The sequence below is a fragment of the Aptenodytes forsteri genome, unplaced genomic scaffold, assembly GCF_000699145.1.
Source record: "Aptenodytes forsteri isolate BGI_AS27 unplaced genomic scaffold, ASM69914v1 Scaffold193, whole genome shotgun sequence".
Lineage (NCBI taxonomy): Eukaryota > Metazoa > Chordata > Aves > Sphenisciformes > Spheniscidae > Aptenodytes > Aptenodytes forsteri.
The window spans coordinates 1,324,514-1,343,576 of NW_008795405.1; the positions used below are offsets into that span (position 1 = coordinate 1,324,514).

The 19,063-nt window shown below is 41.6% G+C and overlaps 1 protein-coding gene across 1 annotated transcript; it reads left to right on the forward strand.

The window, feature by feature from the left end:
- Nucleotides 1-46: 46 nt before the first annotated feature.
- On the forward strand, nucleotides 47-18,869 carry ZNF410 (zinc finger protein 410). The gene is made up of 10 exons (XM_009280694.2): nucleotides 47-159; nucleotides 925-1,116; nucleotides 10,455-10,590; nucleotides 10,886-11,119; nucleotides 11,416-11,607; nucleotides 12,447-12,606; nucleotides 13,435-13,616; nucleotides 16,383-16,472; nucleotides 17,542-17,667; nucleotides 18,230-18,869. Exons 2-10 carry the CDS (start codon nucleotides 1,084-1,086, stop codon nucleotides 18,412-18,414), a joined length of 1,338 nt encoding a protein of 445 aa, XP_009278969.1. The 5' UTR covers nucleotides 47-159; nucleotides 925-1,083; the 3' UTR covers nucleotides 18,415-18,869.
- Nucleotides 18,870-19,063: the final 194 nt, after the last annotated feature.

Below are 19,063 nucleotides of genomic sequence, written 5' to 3' on the forward strand. Positions count from 1 at the left end.
TCGTCCCCGTGGGTCGCTCGGGTCCCGCCCTCCCGGGTGCGGGCTGAAAGGGGGCAGCGGGTGAACAAGCGGGAACGTTCCCGAGCCCTGGCTCGCGTGCGTTGGTCCGAGTTACCCTGCTTTCACTGTGTTTGCTATCTTGTCCCGTCGCGGCAGAAGGTGAGGCTCCTGCACGGAGTATCGCGTGCCGCACTGCTTGCTGTCAGGAGCACTGGAGGGAGGCTTTACGTTCTCTTTTTAGCTGATCCACTATTCTCATTTTTTAATATATTCAATAGATTTGTAATTGTGGTGGAAGGGGGGGCAAGGACTGTACGTAGTTCACTTTCTTCTCCCATCGCTAGTGTCCGAGTGCTTTCCCAGTAGGCAAAAGTAGATACAAACATGTTCTTATTTTCCCTTGTAGCCCAAAGAAGAAACATTGTACAGGTGCTTATAAAATAACTTCTAACCTACCTGTGTTCATCAAGATATTTCTTATAATCAGAAATGTAACATCTTAACAGACAGGAAAAGCAGAGGTGTCCTGGTGACAGGTTGTTTGTGTATGGCTGTCTTTCATCAACAATTTGCATAATTCCACTGTTTCGCAGGCTGGGAATTCAGCCTCCTTGTCTCTTGCGTGCTTTATGTGATTTTCAGTTGATCCCATAAGTTTCCAGGACAAACGATCAATTTTCCGTTGAAAATGAGCTATTGCAAAAAAAAAAAATGTGGTAAATAGCCTTTGAAAACTAATTTTGCAGTGTTAGGTTGTTATTTTGCCAACTCAATGACAACAGAAATGCAGGAACCAGGGTAAATGAGTTTTCCCAGTACTTCAAAGTATATTTTACAGTTACATGCAACATCTGCTTGCTTCTTTTAGCTTTGCTCTTTTTTTTTGGTTCCTCTCTCTTTATATTTCCTTTTTTGTTGTTTTAGGTTAAATTGAATATTTGCACAACACAGCTTCTTGCAGAAGGACCACAACACTGTTTTACACTTAGGAAAATATGAGAATAAGCAGGGAGTGTTCTCTCTGAACCAAAAAAAAATCTGTGCCTTGCTGAGGACAGCTGCAGGAATCGGACACTTGAATCAATGTTATCGGATGAGTTAGAATCCAAACCTGAGGTGAGCAATTATGAACTGGGTTTGGTTCCCAGGAACATTTGTGGGCAACACTTAGAAAAAGTTCCATGAGTTTACTCAGTTTACTGCTTACATGTTAATTCTCAAAGCATTTTCAGTGGCATCTTCTAATGCTTCCATGTTTTGATTTGAATGGTAAAAGATTAAAGAATATTGCAGTTGTTTTCCCCTCCTTTCAAGTGTCAGCCAATACTCTTGCCTGTTCTCAGGTTACATTACTTTTTTCACTATTATAACGTTCTTTCTGTTACAAGAATAAAATAAATTACTGTATTGCCTACTTCTTTCCCTCAAACCAAATTGACTTTACTCGGTTTTGGGGAGTCTGGATTATTCTATTAGCATCAGCCAGTTCTGTTTTTTTCAAGTACTTGTGTTCCCATTAAGCAGTTGACAGAAGCGGTAGGCAGCAGCACCCAGGGGATCCTGGCTGCTCGGTGTGAGGCTGCCGGACCATTCCCAGGTTCAGCCAGTAGCACGGCTGAGCATGAATTGCAGTGATGTGTGTGTGTTGTGATGTGCTGGCCACAAACAGATACACAGGTAAAGAACCTTTAAGAGGTAAACATAAACAGCATGAACACCACAAAAGTTTGCTAGTGGATTGTATCTATACCCACGCTCAACTCTCATGCATACTCACATTCACAGATGTCTCTGGTCTCCGCCAGGCCTAAAGTCTTTCCGGTGTCTGTGCTCAGACCCAGGGCTTTTTAGCCAGTTTCTGGCTGGAATCTTGAGTTTTTCCAGACTGTTTTTTCCTCCTCCTCACACATTAGTAGACTAGAAGTTCACTAGCAGTGCACTCACTTGTGGGGAGAATATTTAGGAATATGTTTAGTAAATAGATAGAAGGGATGGCAGTGATCAGACACAGCAGTGTACTGAGCAGCAGCCGGCTAACATATGATTGGAGTCTCTTCTCTCCCCCCTACCTACCCATGGTTCTTTTTCCACTTACCCACCTCGATTCCTCCTTTGATCCTCCCCCTAAGCATTGCATAATAAGTTTTACACATCCTGCAGTCCCTGTTGCATCCCGTAAGCTTGGTCCTTCCTATAACCCAAGACAATTTTGTTTTCTTACCAGTTGCAAAAGTTCTGCTTGAACCTCCGAGATTTCACTTCAGCAGTGGCCCGTTGATTAGTGTCTGAGGAGTTCTGGTCTTTGTTACTCTAAGCTGTAATTTGCTAGATACAACTGTCTGCAGTTTGTTACATTCAACACAATTGTATCAGTGTGTTCAATTTATTACATCTCCTGTTTCTTGTCTTTTAGGCTGAGTAGCCATTAGCCAGCCACCTATACATTCCCCCACCTAAAAGTGCAGAGGACTGTATCGCCTTGTGTCCTTGCTTTTTTTGATTCTCAGCTTTACCTCTTCAGAAGGCTAAGGTCCTAGAGCAGAGGACTTAGTACTGCTATGAAGTACCTTTTGGGGAAGTTCACAGGTGTAAATAGAATTGTTTTTGAGTCTTCTGTTTCTGTCCCTTTTCAGTCCATATGCAATACAGCAGGTATCTTAAACTGGTACTCTAAAGAGAATGATGATTACATGCTGGTAATTCGTCACAGCCCAGGTGATGTGGTAAGGTATTTGTTTCTTAGCAGAGCAGCCAAAGTCCTTCCAATCACACTATTCAGGAAAAGTAGCTATAAATTCTAGTAGCCCTGAGTAGTCTCAGTATCAGCTGTAAGGAGTTCCTTTCTCTTGCCTTGTGGTTGATCTCTCGTAACTTCTACCAAATTTTCTCCCAGTTCTGAATGGTAAGGTGGGGGACTAACTTTGTTACTTCGGTCTGCGAGTGGGTGGATTCCCATAGATTTCTGACAGCTAAGGACCAAGATAGTTGGAATGCTTGTTCCCTCATTCCTCAACTAGGATCTGTATGTGGGCCTTGTCTTTTCTCGACTTCAGTAAGGTATTTGTTAATTAGGCATATTTACATAATAGTCCTATTTCCTCATAGCAGAGCTGCATTTCCCTCCCAGCAAGCCCAGAACAGAGTAGGCCATTCTCAGCAGGAACAGGCCTGATGCATGAAAGCTATGGTGGCTGCAGAGGGCATTCTTTCCATAGATGCTGTCTTCTAAACCACGTTCCTCAATCTTGATCAAGGCTATTTTATACTACAAATCTGGATTCATTTGCGTTGTGGATTACCAAATCTATACACACCCTTGTTCTGATTGTGAAAGTTGTGTTGTTAGTACTATTTTCTACTCCTTTGATGTGAAACTGGTAGATACCCTTTTTACACCTTTACCAAATAGCAGTTCAAGTATCTCTGAAAGTCAATCGTGATTTTATATCCTCTGGTGAGCCATGGCACCGTAATTCTTACAGCCACAGATGTTCCTTCATATCCCCTACCATGGGAGAAAGGTATTAATTAAGAGCTAACTGTGTTTGTGTAACATCTAGATAACATTAATCAAAGCACTATGGATGGATTGCATAAGCTTCTTTGCTCCTGGTTTTATCCCTAAAGAAGCCACCAATGTGCCAGTAAATGTTTAATACTTGAGTAGAGGTGAATCCTCCTTTCATAGGAAGTTACAAAGTTGCTTGGAGACAGTTTGTATGGGCAGATGGATCTGCTTTTTCTTCTGGACTCCCTGCCCCCAAAGCTGTATTACCAGCATTCCTCAGGGAACTGATAAGATCTGCATTTTGCATGCTTTAAGCCTTCAGGGTGATTTGTTACAATTGCAAATATTTCCAGCCACCTCCACCACACCGGTCCACTGCAGGGTGCTTTCTGCTGTCGGGGGTGGCTCTGGCACAATCGAGTGAACTACAGCTCTGGTCTATAAATTGAATTGGCTATTGAAAAGGGGGTGGAGGGAGGTATTTTAGCCTCTCCCTTCTCTCCTCATCAGCACCTCATAAGGAGAGACTCTTGTGAATGAATTAATTCCCCAGAGGTTGTATGGGAGGAGGGCATCCTAGTTTCTAGCTAAACAACCTCCTGCCCTCCACACCCTTCAGCTCCAGCCCCTTCTTTCCACCCCTCCCCCTCTGCTAAATGTTCTTTTGACCTCTTTATTTTGTAGTGGCTCACTAGTTAAATTTAGAACAGAAACAGTATCGATTAAAAACATGGTCCCTGATGCTCTGGGAGTCTGCTCTAGCTCTCCAGCTGTCCAGTGGGAGGACAGATCTGAACGTTAGTACTGGAGCAACCTTCCCCCCCTCCCCATCCCTCCCAGCCACCCCCACCTCAAAGCAAGCAGCTGCCTGGCACTTCTTGGCTTTTGAATCATCTGATGAAGGGGGTCTGTTATGGGACACAAACTTCAACCCGATCCATCCCAGATGGCCATATTTTCATTTGTTTCTGTAGTGGTTTGTTTTTTTGGTTGGTTTTGGTTTTTTGGGTTTTGTTTTTTTTTTTTAGGATGTTTAGGAGGGGTTCCTAGTTCTTTAAACAGATTTCGCCCCCTCCCCCCCCTCGGGTGAGGGACATTGTCCAAGCCTTCTTGGTAACACAAGCATTCTGCACTGCTTGTGGTGATAGACCCTGGGATCATCCTGTCCAACCATCTCTTGTTGAACAGCAGGGATGACAATTATTTGTTTAGTGACAAGAGCCAAGAAATATTTTACATTTTTAGTACATACACTGTCTACATTACTTGCAGGATTTTCAGAGTTACGTGGTGTTTCAGCAGAAGGAGTAAAAGGAGTGTATATTCAAGAAGGTGGTATGGCAGAGCCAAAAATAAAATTCTTCATAGCAAGATGCAGCTGAACTTTGCTCATTTTGTCCCTCCATGGCCTATAGATTCTCTTTGTATGACTCACATCTGGCCCATAAAGTTTGACTCTCTAAGTTGAGGATGTCCTTTTGCAATTAACCAGTATCAAAATCTTTTTCAAATTCCAAGGGACATCTTGGCTATAAAGTAAAGCCACTTTACACCTCTTACAATTCCTTTTGTGTTCTGTTAATATTCTGTACATTCAGTTTCCCTAACTTTTCCTATTCAGGTGCCCCAAGATGTTCTGTCTGCTTGGTTACAAATTCTAGCACTTTGGCCATATTTGCAGAAGGATCAGTCCCCTCCTTACATAGAGATTCTGTAGTCACCATCCCGGGAATACTTACAGCCCATATGGATCCTGTTTGTGATGCCAGATATTATGTGGTTATGAGATCTGACGAACTGTAGCATCCAGGAAACTGCTCCCCCCCCCCCCCCCCCCCCCCCCCCCCCACCCCCCCCCAAGAGACCAGGACTGTTCCCAGGTGCAGGCAGAAGTGAGGCTGAGCCTGAACTGCAAATATGTGCCCATGCACACACATAGGCAGTACAGACACATATGGCTGTAAACACTAACATATGGCAGGACAGTACCTTTACAGGCACCCACAAACACAAGTGACATTCACATGGAACAGGAATACCACAGATGGCCTAATTCTGTTCCTACTCATCAGGTAATCGGGCTTGAACTTTGCTAGCGTATTACACACGTGCCCTCTCTCAGCTGATACGCATACTCACAGTCATGGATCTGTCCAGTCTCTGCCAAAGCTTGAGTCCTTCCAGCATCCATCTCCAGGCCCTGGACTTTTTAATCCAGCCTCTGGCCAGGATCTTGAGTTTCCGGATTGTGGCTTCCTCCTATTCACAGGCGAGTCCAACTTGAAGTTAACTAGATGAACGTACTTGGAAACTGTTTAGGAGCAAACAGCATTTGAGAAGACGGGGTAGACTACAGTGATGAGGCAGAGCAGCGTACTGACCTGCAGCCTGCTAACATGTGGTCGACTCATATTATCCCCCACCCCCTTCCTGTTCCCCATGGTTGCTCCTCTCCTATCCACCTTGATCCCTCCCTTTCCCCGCCTTTGATCCTTCCCCTAAACATCCATAAGTTTTTGACATTCCCACAGCCTCCTCTTAAAACATCTTATAATAAGTTTTACCCAGCCCCAGAATTTCCCCCATATCCCGTAAGAAGTTTGCTCTTGCCTATGAGATGTGTTCTGGTAACCCATGGTAATATTGTTCCTATCTCTTACAAAGTTTCTGGTTGAATTTCTTCAAGGTCACACTCAAGTCGTTCCTGTAATGGCCCATCCATCAGTGTCCCAGGAGTTCTGGTCTTTGTTACTCCCTTATCTGCAGTTTGTTAGAGTTTGTGTATCTGCACGTTTAATTTATCACCTCTCCTGTGCCTAGTCTGTCTTTTATGCTGAATAGCCAATTACCAGATACCCTTACAATTTCCTATTTGCTTTCAGCTGCAAAGCCAAATTATAAGAAACTTAAGAAAGCAGCACAGTGTTTGTAATTAGTTTTTTCCCCATATTCCAGTGCTGTAGTTGTCACAAAAGTATTCAATGATTTTGAACAGGAAGGAAGGTTTCTGAAAGTACTTGGCTGTGAAGATTCAACTGTCACATGAAAATTTTTATTTTCTCTGAATTATTTGATGTAGAGTTGGGAGGGATATATTTAGTGATTAGTTTGCTTTAGTTTATGGGAAGGGTTGGGATTTTTCTATTCCAAATTTTAACAATGAGCATGATTCGTGTCCTTTTGTTTACTTCTGCTTCTTTTGCCCCCTTTTAATTCTCTGTACTAGCTTGTTATTACTTTACGAAGAAAATTAAAAGGATCTCTTTTCTTTTGAGCATCTGTTTGTGGCTGCTGCATTTTGCTTTTCCCTAGTGGCTTAATGTTGCTGTGTGGAAGTGGAGAGTTTGAAGCAAAGCTTTCCTATTGTAGGAGGAAAGTTTTATCTAAGGCTTTCTGTATAAAGATGGAAGAGTCCATAAAACAAGTGTTTCATGGTGGAGTAGGCAGCAGTAGGGATCATGAACAGCTTTTAAATGAAAGACAATCCAGTAATTTAGAACCCTCTTGCTGCTCACATTTTTCAGTCCAACTTCTTTCTTCTGATTGCCTTGCTCTGTTATTCCTAACTCCCTTCTCTTTTTACCCCTCTTTCTCCTATTTTTTTGATAAATTAGAATGCATGGCTTTGGGGGAGGGACTATCTCTTATTGCCTATATATTTTTTTGACAACATAAACAGTTCCCTCTTCTGACTGGGGCCTCTGGATAATCTTATAATATACCTAAGAGGGAAAAATGCTAACCTTTCAAACTGCAGTCTGGCTTGTGGCCTAGTTCAAGTGGCATATTGCCATCTGAATGACTTCAGGACTTAATTTTTACCTTCATAATTGTCAGCAGTGACAGGCTGCTCCTAAGGGAGGATGAGCTGGGAGCCAAGGTGATCCCAGCCTAGGTGGTGTCCTCACTGACCAGGGCACAATCCTGCAGCACCTGAGCACGGCAGGGCACTGGTGCTGGAAACAGGGTCCATCCACAGCCCTGGACGAGGCAAAGTGATGAACCAGGTCCAGGGTCTATCCAGAGAGTCCAGTCAGGAGTAGCAGGAGATGGGGCTGGAGACACTGATGCGGTAGAAGTCTGAGGTTCATCCAGGAGACAGGGCTTGAGACAGGTAAACCTACAACACAGCTCAGGAAGGGACTAGGGAGCACAGGCTGAGCTTAAATGGAGCCCCTGGGTTTAAGTGGAGCCCCTGGGCAGAGGGTGGGGGTGGAGGCCCCAGGTGAGACCACTCAGGGCAATTAAGGCTTCAGGGCTCTGACAGCAGTAACTCTTCAAGGTAAAACTGCTTGAGTATTTCCAGTGTTTTTGTGAGAGGAATTAAACATAGAGACATCAGAGCCCAAACTATTAAGTTTTCTTTGCAGTTTCTTTGATTTAATGAACTTCATCCTGATGTAGGAGAAGCTCAAAAGGCTGGTATCTGCTATAGAAATAATTTGGAATTGGGTGCCAGTAGTTCTGAAAATTAAATACTAAGGCAATCGCAACGTACAAAATAAGAATCAAATTATTAGTGACTGTTGGGTTTTATTCACAAATATACCATGGGCATATCGTGCTTTTTTACTCTGTTTCTTTTGACACTGATGAACCATCTCACTGCACAGACAACTCCCTCTGGGCTCTGTGGGAATGCATGCTAAAATGTGTCACAATGAGGGTAGTAGCTTTTGAATTAACTATCTTCTACAGTTTCCTTCTAAATGCCAAAGATAAAGGAAGTCTGTTGCATACAGTTGTTTGCTAGACAGCAGCAGAATGCAGGATCTTTATGTCAAGGAGTTTCCTAGAGATAAGGAATAGCGACTTGAGGGTTGGTTTTGATGTATTGTTATTTTCCATATTTCTTTCATCTGTGTTTTTCAACATAGTTTGAGAATGCGAGTATAGGAGTAAGTATGTTTGACAGAACTTACAGCCAAATAAATAGATCCTATATATGGTTTTTGAGGGGCATTTTCTCTGAAATGTGGAGTATGTGTCTGGGTCTGTTACAACTGACGCCTTTAGTCTTTCTGGTCTCCAGAAGTTTAATTCCATACAGTGGAAGGATTTGAGACCGTATTTGTTAAAAAAGCTTGTGGACTTCACAGAAGAATTAGTTCAGTCCATTGCAAAAGTTGGGCTGTGTTATCTCCTAACTCCCAGCAGCACTTCCTTTGTTAAATCAGAATATTTTAGTACGGACTGCTGTGGCACTGGTAACAGAAGAAAGAGTCTCATTTCTGTGTCTGTGCTTGGAGGTAAGGCAGTTATATCCAGAGTCCAGCGTTATATCCAGTAGTCTGACAAAAGCTTGAGATGTTGTCAAGGGGACAGAATGAGTAAACAAGGCACATGCTTTGCTGCTCTGAACTTGGTTAAATATGGGAAGACTTTCAGGGGTGAGGAAAGGCATTTCTCTGACTTCCAGTTCCTTTTCAAATGTCAGGTTCCTTTTCTATAACTCAAGATTTTTAGGAGTTAGCCAGAAGTAATTTTTGCATTGGCAGAGCTGACTGACATTACGGATAGCTAAATCTGCTGGACTGAATGACCCCGGGCATTTCTCACCCTCTGGACCCATCAAGATGAGGGCTGCTCCCTATTTCTGATCTTAGATCCAGCCACTAGTGAGGTTCAGTACAATTTTCAAGTAGGTGCACTCACACAAGCACTGTACAGATGTGACTGGCACTAAACAGATTAACACAGGTAGGATGCTCGTAGCTTTACCCACATAAACACAGGCAGCGCAAAGTGCTGGATTCTGTTTCCAAGGGTTGCTGCCTAGAGACAACCTTCATGGGTTTCTCCAGGATATGTCACCACACCTCTTGTTCTGCTTGCCAACTAGTCCGGCTTGGCGTTCACTAGCGTATGCCACACACGCACTCCAGAGAGCAGGATCACACAGGAAATAGTTAGGAATGGAGTTTAATAAGAAGACAGGACGGACTGCGATGGTTAGGCTGCATCAGACAACTGAATTGACCAACTTCCTGCATATATGTAATGGGCCCCTTTTGTCCTCCTCCATTTTCCTGTGTTTGTTCTGCCCTGATCCGCCTTGATCCCTTCCTTTTCCTGCCTTTGGCCTTTCCCTTAAACAATGCATAATAAGTCCTGTACAATCCCCCAAATCTCTCGTTCAGTCCCAAAGTCCTCCCCAGGGAACGCATCCCAGTATAAGGCCTATACCTCTTTATGCAATAGTCCCCCTTATTTTGCATAGCATTCTGGAGAGGGTTTCTTCTGTTGAATCCCCATAGTGGGTGGGTTTCATGCTAAGGACAATGGCTTTAACTGCCCATCTTTGATGGTTTTAGGAGTAGCTGATTTGGATGGATAAGGCTGGCTGTCTTCTCCCCCTTGTCATCCCAACCTTGTTCCTCTGATCATTATCTGCCTGTTTTGAATAGCCATTAGCTAGACATCTTTGCAACTAGTCTTTTGCTTGCTTTTCTATTTAAGAAAGGCCAACTTTCTTTCAGTTAAGTATGTAAAGATGATGATTTAAAAAAAAACCTGTACCAAAGGCTGAGCATAGAAAACATTTACTTGGAAGGTTAGAGCGTAGTAAAGTATCAAGTGGTAAAAGATGGATTAAAAAGGAATATATGCCTTAAAACATGGCATATATTGGTAAAATTTATCTTGGTAAAAGATTAAATAAAAAGGAATATAGCCTAAGGAGTCTTCAGAGTAGTCTGCAATGATCCAGAGCTGTTTATTGTATGTTAAAGAAATGAGAATTTTATAGGTACTTCAGAGGTGACAAATACAAACGATTCCTTCTTTGCCATTAATGTGAAGTGAAAAGCTTCCATTTACTTTGATGTGTATTCATGGGATTATATTCAGTGTCTCCTACAAAACAGCGAGGGGTAAGGGACTGGGTTTAGTACCTTTTTAAATGATTTGTGCTGCTCTTGACCTAATCTTCAGTATCTTTTTTCAGCTGCTGGTTCAGTTTGTTCAGAATACTTCTATTCCACTGGGGCAAGGGCTGGTTGAATCGGAACCAAAAGACATCACCTGTCTTTCTCTCCTTCCTGTTACTGAGACCTCAGAATGCAACAGACTCATGTTGCCAGGTAAAATCTATGTGGCAGATCTTTGCGAGTGTGCCCCTTTATACAGCTGTCTTTGCTGCGCCACTGTGGCACACCGTCTCTTGCCAATAAGGCGTTCCAGGGATGGAGGAACAGGTTCAGAAGGGTGACTGAAACTTTTCTCATTTAACAGTGAAGTCTGACTAGTTAGAAAATTCCTTCCTCCTCCAATCTCTCTCCAGTTCTATTTTTTTTCTAGAAAAATAACTTCATAGATAGCTTTTAGTCATAGTGTATTTATACTTTTTATTTACTCTGGTTTCACTTTCTTCACTAGATGATGAAAGAGATCTCACTTCTCCAAGTCACACTAATTCTTCCAAAGATGTTTCTTCATCTGCTGTCTTGAGAAGTCTCCAGGTAAATGTGGGCCCTGATGGAGAGGAAACAAGGGCACAGAATGTACAGAAACCATCTGAACTTCTGTCAACTCCAGAGACTTCCAGTTTATTGCAAGACCTCCAGCCCAGTGACAGCACTTCATTTATTCTTCTCAACCTAACAAGAGCAGGTAATTCTCCTTCTGTTTGTCATCTGGCTGGATATGTCTCAGACAACAGAATGCAGGAGATACAAGTACAACTGTCTCTGCTGCTTATGAAGGGGAAAGATCACGAAATTTGCTGGGCATTATTGGATATTTCAGGAGCATTTAATCATCAACAGCTTCCTACAATGTAGAGGTCAGTGAAGACTTTTTCAGTGCAGCTATTACATCTATGCCATGAACACTAGCCTCTGGGAAGCAAAAGAAATTTCCCTCTGTTACATTATCCTTCTGTTTCATGAAGTTGTCTTCTTTTCTAGGGCTGGGGTCTCCAGCAGAGCACTTGGTGTTTGTTCAAGATGAAGCAGAAGATTCTGGGAATGACTTTCTCTCTCATGATAGCACAGACAGCAGTACCCCATGGTTCCTACGAGTGCAAGAATTGGCCCATGACAGTTTAATTGCTGCCACTCGGGCACAGCTCGCTAAGAATGCCAAAGCAAGCAATAATGGTAGGAAATACCCTGCTTCTGTCTCAAAAGTTGAATGTTCCATACAGGGCCCCTAGTTTTGGCTCTCTTTCACTCTCTCTTGCTCTTAATCTATTCTGACATGTCTTCAAATCATCAGTGACAGAATTATACAGAACAATCGTGTAATTTTTCTGCAATATAAATAGGCTCCTCAGTTTTTCTCAGGGAATGAACTTTAGTGGACCCAGCAGTTCCATTGTAGTCCGCGTGTTCTCTGGTACATGTGAAGAGTATCTTCTTCCTGACTGCAGCTGCTTGTATTTCAACTTTCATTTTCACTTTCAAGTGTCTATTTTTAATGCATACTGTAATTCGTACTTTCTTCTTAGCTCCACTGGGTTTGGAGATCAGCTTTCTGGAGAATACATAATTGGATTTGGTCACATGCTTTGTGACTTAATTATTTTAATAAATAGTTGCAAACAAATGCAATATCTCTTTTTAGCTAAGGTATTTTTAAAAATAGTTATCCTGGCTGGTACTTAAAATTGGTTGGTTGGTATTGATATAGAGACCATTTTTATAATTTTCATGCATTGGCTTTCTATTCTTCTTGTGATGAGCCTCATCTGGTAGCAGCTGACCTGATACAGGTAGCTTGTTGGGAATAGTTTATGGGCCTGGCAAAGTTTGCAAATCTGTGTCTGATCCCTGTTATGGGCTAGGCAGCAGCATGTAGGACATGGTAAACAATTAGTAGCCAGGCACATACCTGCTTTACAGTCCTGTATCATATATGATGCTGGTTTTATCTACTAAATTTGACACATTATAGTAATCTGTATCTTTTTTAGATTTTGCTGGGATTTTTGTTCCAGGTGAAAATGTTCATCTTTGCTCAGGAGATGGGCAGCCAAAAGACTCTAGCCCCATTCCTCATTTATCTCGCGTGGAAAGGAAGCTGAAGTGCACAGTTGAGGGCTGCGATCGGACATTTGTGTGGCCAGCTCACTTCAAGTATCATCTGAAAACACACCGGTGAGTGGAATAAAGCTATATGTTGTCATGACTTTGAAAAACTATGCTCTGTATTCGGGATAGTGTTAGTTTTTGACATCGACAGGCTGTGAAAACCTGGTATTACTCTTAGAAATACTAGTCCCGTTGCTTGCTTTAGGTCATTTATGTTGAAACACTTTGACCAGATTTAGATTATTTTTGCAGGTCCTTGTTAGTGTTTGGTTTAGAATATTTGTATTTTAACAGGTGCTCAGTAAAGGGCATCACTATCACTTCTGTGGTATAGTGAACATTAGAACTTGTAGGATGCTATCGTACTTTTATATATCCTTGAACAAAGTTGCTTGCTCTAACAAATGACCCTAATCTTTTTTAGATAAGAAATTGGCAGTCTCTGAGGTAAACTGTAGACGAGAAGCTTAAAAACTGGGAAGGACTCCAATAGACATGAGCCCACCATCCTGCCCTGAGACAGGGCCAGCAGTAATTGCATATGTTATATGTACACATACAGCCATTTTTGATCCTCCAGTGACTGAAATTCCACTATATGTGGAATGTTCCTATACAATCTGTTGCACTGCTTTACTAAATCATTCTGGGTAGAGAACAGGCAAGGCAATAGGATGAAAAGATACTACCTGAACAAATTCTTCCAGTGGGCCACCCAGACTCTAGTTCCTTAGGACTTAGGTCACTCACTTCAGTTGAGTCTCTCTGTTTTGTGATATAATTCATTTCGGTTTAAATGTTTCTGCTTTTTATTTAATTAAAAAAGAAGTCGAGTGTTCATGAAAAATACATTGCAGTAGCTGGTAATGAAACAGCTATTTTGGTCCTTTCCAGGAATGACCGCTCCTTCACCTGCCCAGCAGAAGGCTGTGGAAAAAGTTTCTACGTCTTGCAGAGGCTGAAGGTGCACATGAGAACTCACAATGGTGAAAAACCCTTCGTGTGCACGGAGCTGGGCTGTGGGAAACAGTTCACAACAGCTGGAAATCTGAAGAACCACCTACGAATTCACACTGGTGTGTTTTAGACCTCACCTATTTGTGGTCTGCAGAGGTGGGGTCTTTACTGAGGAATAAACTTCCTCCTCCATCCTCAAACTGTTGAGGATATTATGTTGTTTATCTCTGCCCTTCATTAATGTCCCTTTTCTATCAATTCACATTGATCTATAGGTCAAATTAATCAACTGCTTACCCCCTTTACTATCCTGTATAATTTCACACAGGTTTCACCCTTCAAATACTATATGATGATGCTGTACTCTGCTCAGATCCATGCTCTGAAGATTCCCTTCCCCCCTCAAATTGTTTGATGGAGGGGGGGGTGTGTTGTTTTGGGGAGAAACTAGACTGTTCCCAAGGGAATAGTTAGTGAACACAACTGCTGTAATTGTTTTTTATAAAGAAGCTCTTTTAAATTCCTGAAAGGCACAATAGCTTAAATATTTCTCCAGCGTGGAGTCCTGGTGGACACAGTCGTAGCTGTACTGACATCTGGCTGAATCTGCCTAGGTTATGTTACCTCTGCTGCTTGTAGAATGACTACCTTTGGGAAATTTAGGGAAGTGAGGAATACAGTGGAATGAGTAGCAAAAATATAGTAGCAAAGTCTAGTAGAAAAAGGAAATAATTAGGAAACAGCATTTTGGCATGCAAACTGCTCTGTTTGTGCAAATGCTAATTTGGGACATTACCATATGCTGGAGCCTAATGTACTCTTTAACTCATGCTCAGCTTTTTGTATTAAGTAAAACAAGAACCTTTATTTCATAGTGCTGTATTTTATACATGGTTTGTTTATGCTGTCTCCTCTGGAGAATTTGATCCTGCCTTGTCAATGTTTTTAGAAGTTGGTGTACCAGCCAAAGTCTTGACAACTGCATAAAGTGCTTTAGGTGGTTTTATCCTAGAAAGTTGTTTGAGAGAGGCACACAAGTTACTGCTGAAATGATCAGCAATTTAATAGTTAGCAAAGTTCATCGTGAATCTTCTGGTGGTTTTGATTGTTTGCTTTTTTAAGCCTCAGGGTTATCACACCACTTAAACAAATGGCCCAGTTCAAGCCTTTCAGAATATTGTTAGAGATTCCCTGATGGCCTAGGAAGTTAGTGTTGCATTACAGTTGGTTAACATTTCAAAATAACCTTGACAACTGTGACAGCACAAGGCCTCTCTAGTAAAATGAAATCGCAGATTATGTGGGCTGCCAGCAGCTGTTTATGCCTTCTGCCTTACTTAAACACTACCGTATGGTATGTACTTCGTAGATACACATGGAAAAAGGTTGCTATTTTAAAGAATTTGCAGTCTAGCTAGAACACACGGTTTGGGGGCAGATGTTGGGATGTGGTGAAAAATTATATATACCAATAATAAAATTTTGAATGTGTAGTAACAGCAGCCATCGTTTTTACAGTTGTCTTTTGCACTTAAAGCTCCCAGCCAAGGCGCAGATAAAGTTACTAGGCCCAGCTGACACATGCACAATCCTCCGTGATAGCGTGAGTGTTCTGCAACCAACAAAGTAGTAGCTTCTGGAGGAGTAAATAATAACTTTCTTAACTGCAAATTGATAATGTGCAATTAAGAGTTTGATCAGACCAAAGGTGTTATAAAACTGCAGGTGTAAATAGATCTGGGGTTTCTTATAGATGGAACTGTGTGCTGTTAATTTTGTCAACGGTAGTTTTCCTTCCTTCTTTCCAAGTTTTAAATATTTATAACAAGGCAGAAGGTACAATCAGTGTTTGAGAATCTGCCACATATTTCAGCTTTGTAACACCAGTCAGAACGTGCTGCGTGGATCCTTTTTGCTCAGATCTGTTGAACGCTATAGCGGATAGGAAGCTGAGAAATGAACTGTAGGGAGAGGACTTTTAAAGGCAAAATCACAGTAGAAACAACTTTAAGAACAAATTTACTCTGAAAGAACTAGGTGTATGTTAGACAATAAAATAGCTAAATTAGCTTGCTTAATCTCCTGTGGACGTGCTGTTACTCTGATACGGTAGTCTGGTTAAAGACTTGAAATCGTTGTGTTAGACGGTGTATTAAGTTCTTTAGTGGGATGTTGCAGGCAAAAGTTACCTCTAGTTTTATTTAAGGCTTTATTAAGAGGGTGTTTAGAACAGATTAATTATATTGCATTGCATTAGTGTAGTCACCTCCCAATTTATCATCATTTAGACAAATACAAAAATAGCTGTGGAGATACATAAAAATAACAAATTTCAGCCTATGAGAACAAATTGTGCCTTGAATTATTGTTCCTCCGCACATAAATATAAATGACTGACACATTTCTCACAGGATTTTGCCAAGTTCAGCCTAATCTGAAATAAAGTATAGAATCCGATATGAAGGGAAATACAATTAATGGGATTTTTGTCACTGAGAGGCAGAAAGGGAGCAGGATCCTGGGAGTGTGTGAAGCAGAGAGCTGGTTGTTAAGAACTGCATATAGAAGATATATCATAGTCCAGGCACTTCTGTATTACTCTCTTGGTATTTATATACTTGGAAGATGTATTTAGAAACAGTGGACCCTTGCTTCGCTTTCAGTGAATGATGATCTAAGAATATTTCAGAAAGAATGGCAGTGTTTCCTCTTGAAAGCTGATGAAGAGAATGCTTTAAAAGCCTTAGGAAGCATATGTGTAATTTCCGTTGAACTTTGTTGCACGTAAGGCCAAAAGGGAGAATGGGGTAGAGATCTTCAGAGGGACTCGGACAATCAGATCAAGTTGTGGTCCCAAAATCTAAGAACTTACTTTTCCTTTGTAGGGGAAAAACCCTTTCTGTGTGAGGCACAGGGATGTGGTCGCTCCTTTGCCGAATACTCCAGCCTTCGGAAACATTTGGTTGTCCACTCAGGTAAGAGTCTTCACCTGACATTCTGTGACCTATCTGAGAAAAGATCTGTATTGTAGGACTTTGATTTGATTTCCTTAAGAAAAATCCCCTGGTTTCTACAGGACTTCTGCTGATAGTGTTTCACGACTTCCTTTGTGGTGCCTATAGCCTGTACACTTTAGTCTTTTCTGTTGTTTCTGTTTCTAAATTCAAATTACATTTTTAAAATTTATTTTAAAAATTGTTTCTAAAATGTCATTAAGTTAGATTAATCAAAGCCATTCAAATCTGAAATCTCTCATGAGTCGTTTCTGCCATAGGTAGGGTTTTCCTTTATTTTTTAATGCTACATACTTGTAATTGGACAAAGCATTAGATGTAAATGTATTTCACAAGTGTTTCGAAGCTTCTGCCTTCTGTTTTGATTGATCTATCTTAATTATCATCAGCACATAATGAATATGGTTTGTTTGGGGAAGGGGAGATTTTATTGGGGTAGTAACTTTTGGGATTACCCGAGTTCTGCACGCTTTTTCTTTCCTGTCTCCTTGGCTTCCATGCTATTGAGCTCACACATATGGACATCATACTTCTTGTACTGTGAAAATGATAGACTGCTCTGTAAAATGGAAATCCTTTCACAGTGACAAGTCATCATCCCGCCTCTACCCAGTAATGTAAACCAGATGCTGCAATTTGTTGTGTGATGGCAGGAGATAGCTTCCTTGCCTCTGCTTCCTTGCTTTTGGTCATTTTATTCTAGGTATGGGATATCAAATATTTCCATGTCACTGAGTAAGAGATTCCAAATAACTTGTTCCCTCTTATAAATCAGACTTGAAGACTTTATGTTACTCTTCAGACTTGAGATTTCCAACAGGTGGCAATACTGATACCTAAAACTCTTCTGTTCTGGAAGCTTATTGCTCTCCAGGAAACAGGAATATTTCTCATTTGTTTTTTTCACCGATAATGAGCACCAGTGGTGTCAAGAGCCATTTCAAAACAGTATTATTGGCTTCATCGTTGATGAGGTCTTTATTCCCAATTTGGTAATTCTTGGGATATTTTTTCCCCCTTATACTCCAAGGAGTGAAGCCCCATCAGTGCCAAATTTGTGGGAAGACATTTTCCCAGAGTGGTAGCAGAAATGTGCATATGAGGAAACACCACTCCCGAATTGGAACAGCTGGCAGCAGAGAGCGAGAACAGCCAGGTAAGGAAGGGAGGGCACTCTCTGTGGGGGAGAAGTGCAGGAAAGCATTAGTGGATGGTCAAAGAGAAAGGAGGATGTTTGTCCTGAAAATACGAGACCACAAGCCAGTAAGGAATAAAAGACTGTTCCTCTTGGAGGTGAGGATGGATTGCTCACCTTGCCCTTTTCTAGGATAGAAGACAAAGGTGTATTTCTGTATTGTGGTCAAGGGGCAGATAGGTTTATTGTTTTCAAAATTAACATGAATCTGGTATCTTTTCTTCCTATGGAATTTGTGCCCTTCGTTATGTATTCTAGTTGTAAGAAGCCTGGTTTTTTATGCAATGTGAATTATTTAAAGAGAAAGCCAAGCCTGCATGAGATCCCACCATACTAAGGCTCAAAACAATAAATGTAGGAGTCACCATCCCTTGGAGCGCTGGATGCCCAAAGAGTAGGAACGGATAAAATAGGTGTCTAGGGAAGAAGACTACGTGACTTGGAGGCGGGCAGGGATTGTATCATATATTGCAGTATCATTACATCATGAGAATTTTGTTTTACCCTTTTTTTTTCACAATAGAGTCACTGATGGGCAGCAGTTTGCTGGAAGAATCTACAGTGCATAGTAAAAATCTCATCCCCATGAACTCTCAGCCCAGCCTTGGCGTTGAGTCTCTGCACCTGCCAGACACTGAGTCTATTATTGGAGTAGAGGAGGGTGAGACCAGCTGCTCTTTCTTCCGCCCTCTTATATGTGGTGACTGAAGTGGGATCGATCATTCCTCCTAGAGGCTCACCATGTTGCAGTGGGATGAGTGAACATCGCTTTAACTGTGCACAGGGCGGGTGGGTAGATGGAGAATGAATCATAAAACTGGAGTTGGAGAAGACCTACCGGACCAAGTTTCTCTCTTGCAGAGCTTAAAAGGTGAAGTCTGCTGCTTAGGTGTCATTTAGCCCATGTCGTGGAACGCCATTTCAAAACTGTTTATGCAGTCCATTCTCCTAAAGCCTAACGCGTTTGTTTTGCTGGAGCACCTAGGAGCCCCAGTTAAGGACCAGGACCTCATTGTGCTAGGCACTGTACAAACATTCAGTATCTTGAGCAACAGGCCTTCCTTCCATCCTTTACCTTCAGAGACTATATTCTAATACATCTCACTGTCAGAAGCTGACTTACTATCTGAAATAAATGTACTACTTGATATCATTTAATTACATTTGCTGTGTTCTTTTCCTGCTTTCCCCAGTCACTTTTTCCTCCAAAATTTGGTATATCAGGCTCTTTAAATGAGTCTACCATGTAGATGTTTTGAATTTTTGTTAACTTAAAGAGTTTCTTCAGAATCGGGATTATTAAGAATGCAGAGTTCTGCTAAGATACTACACGTCTATAACAGCTCCTATGCGAAGA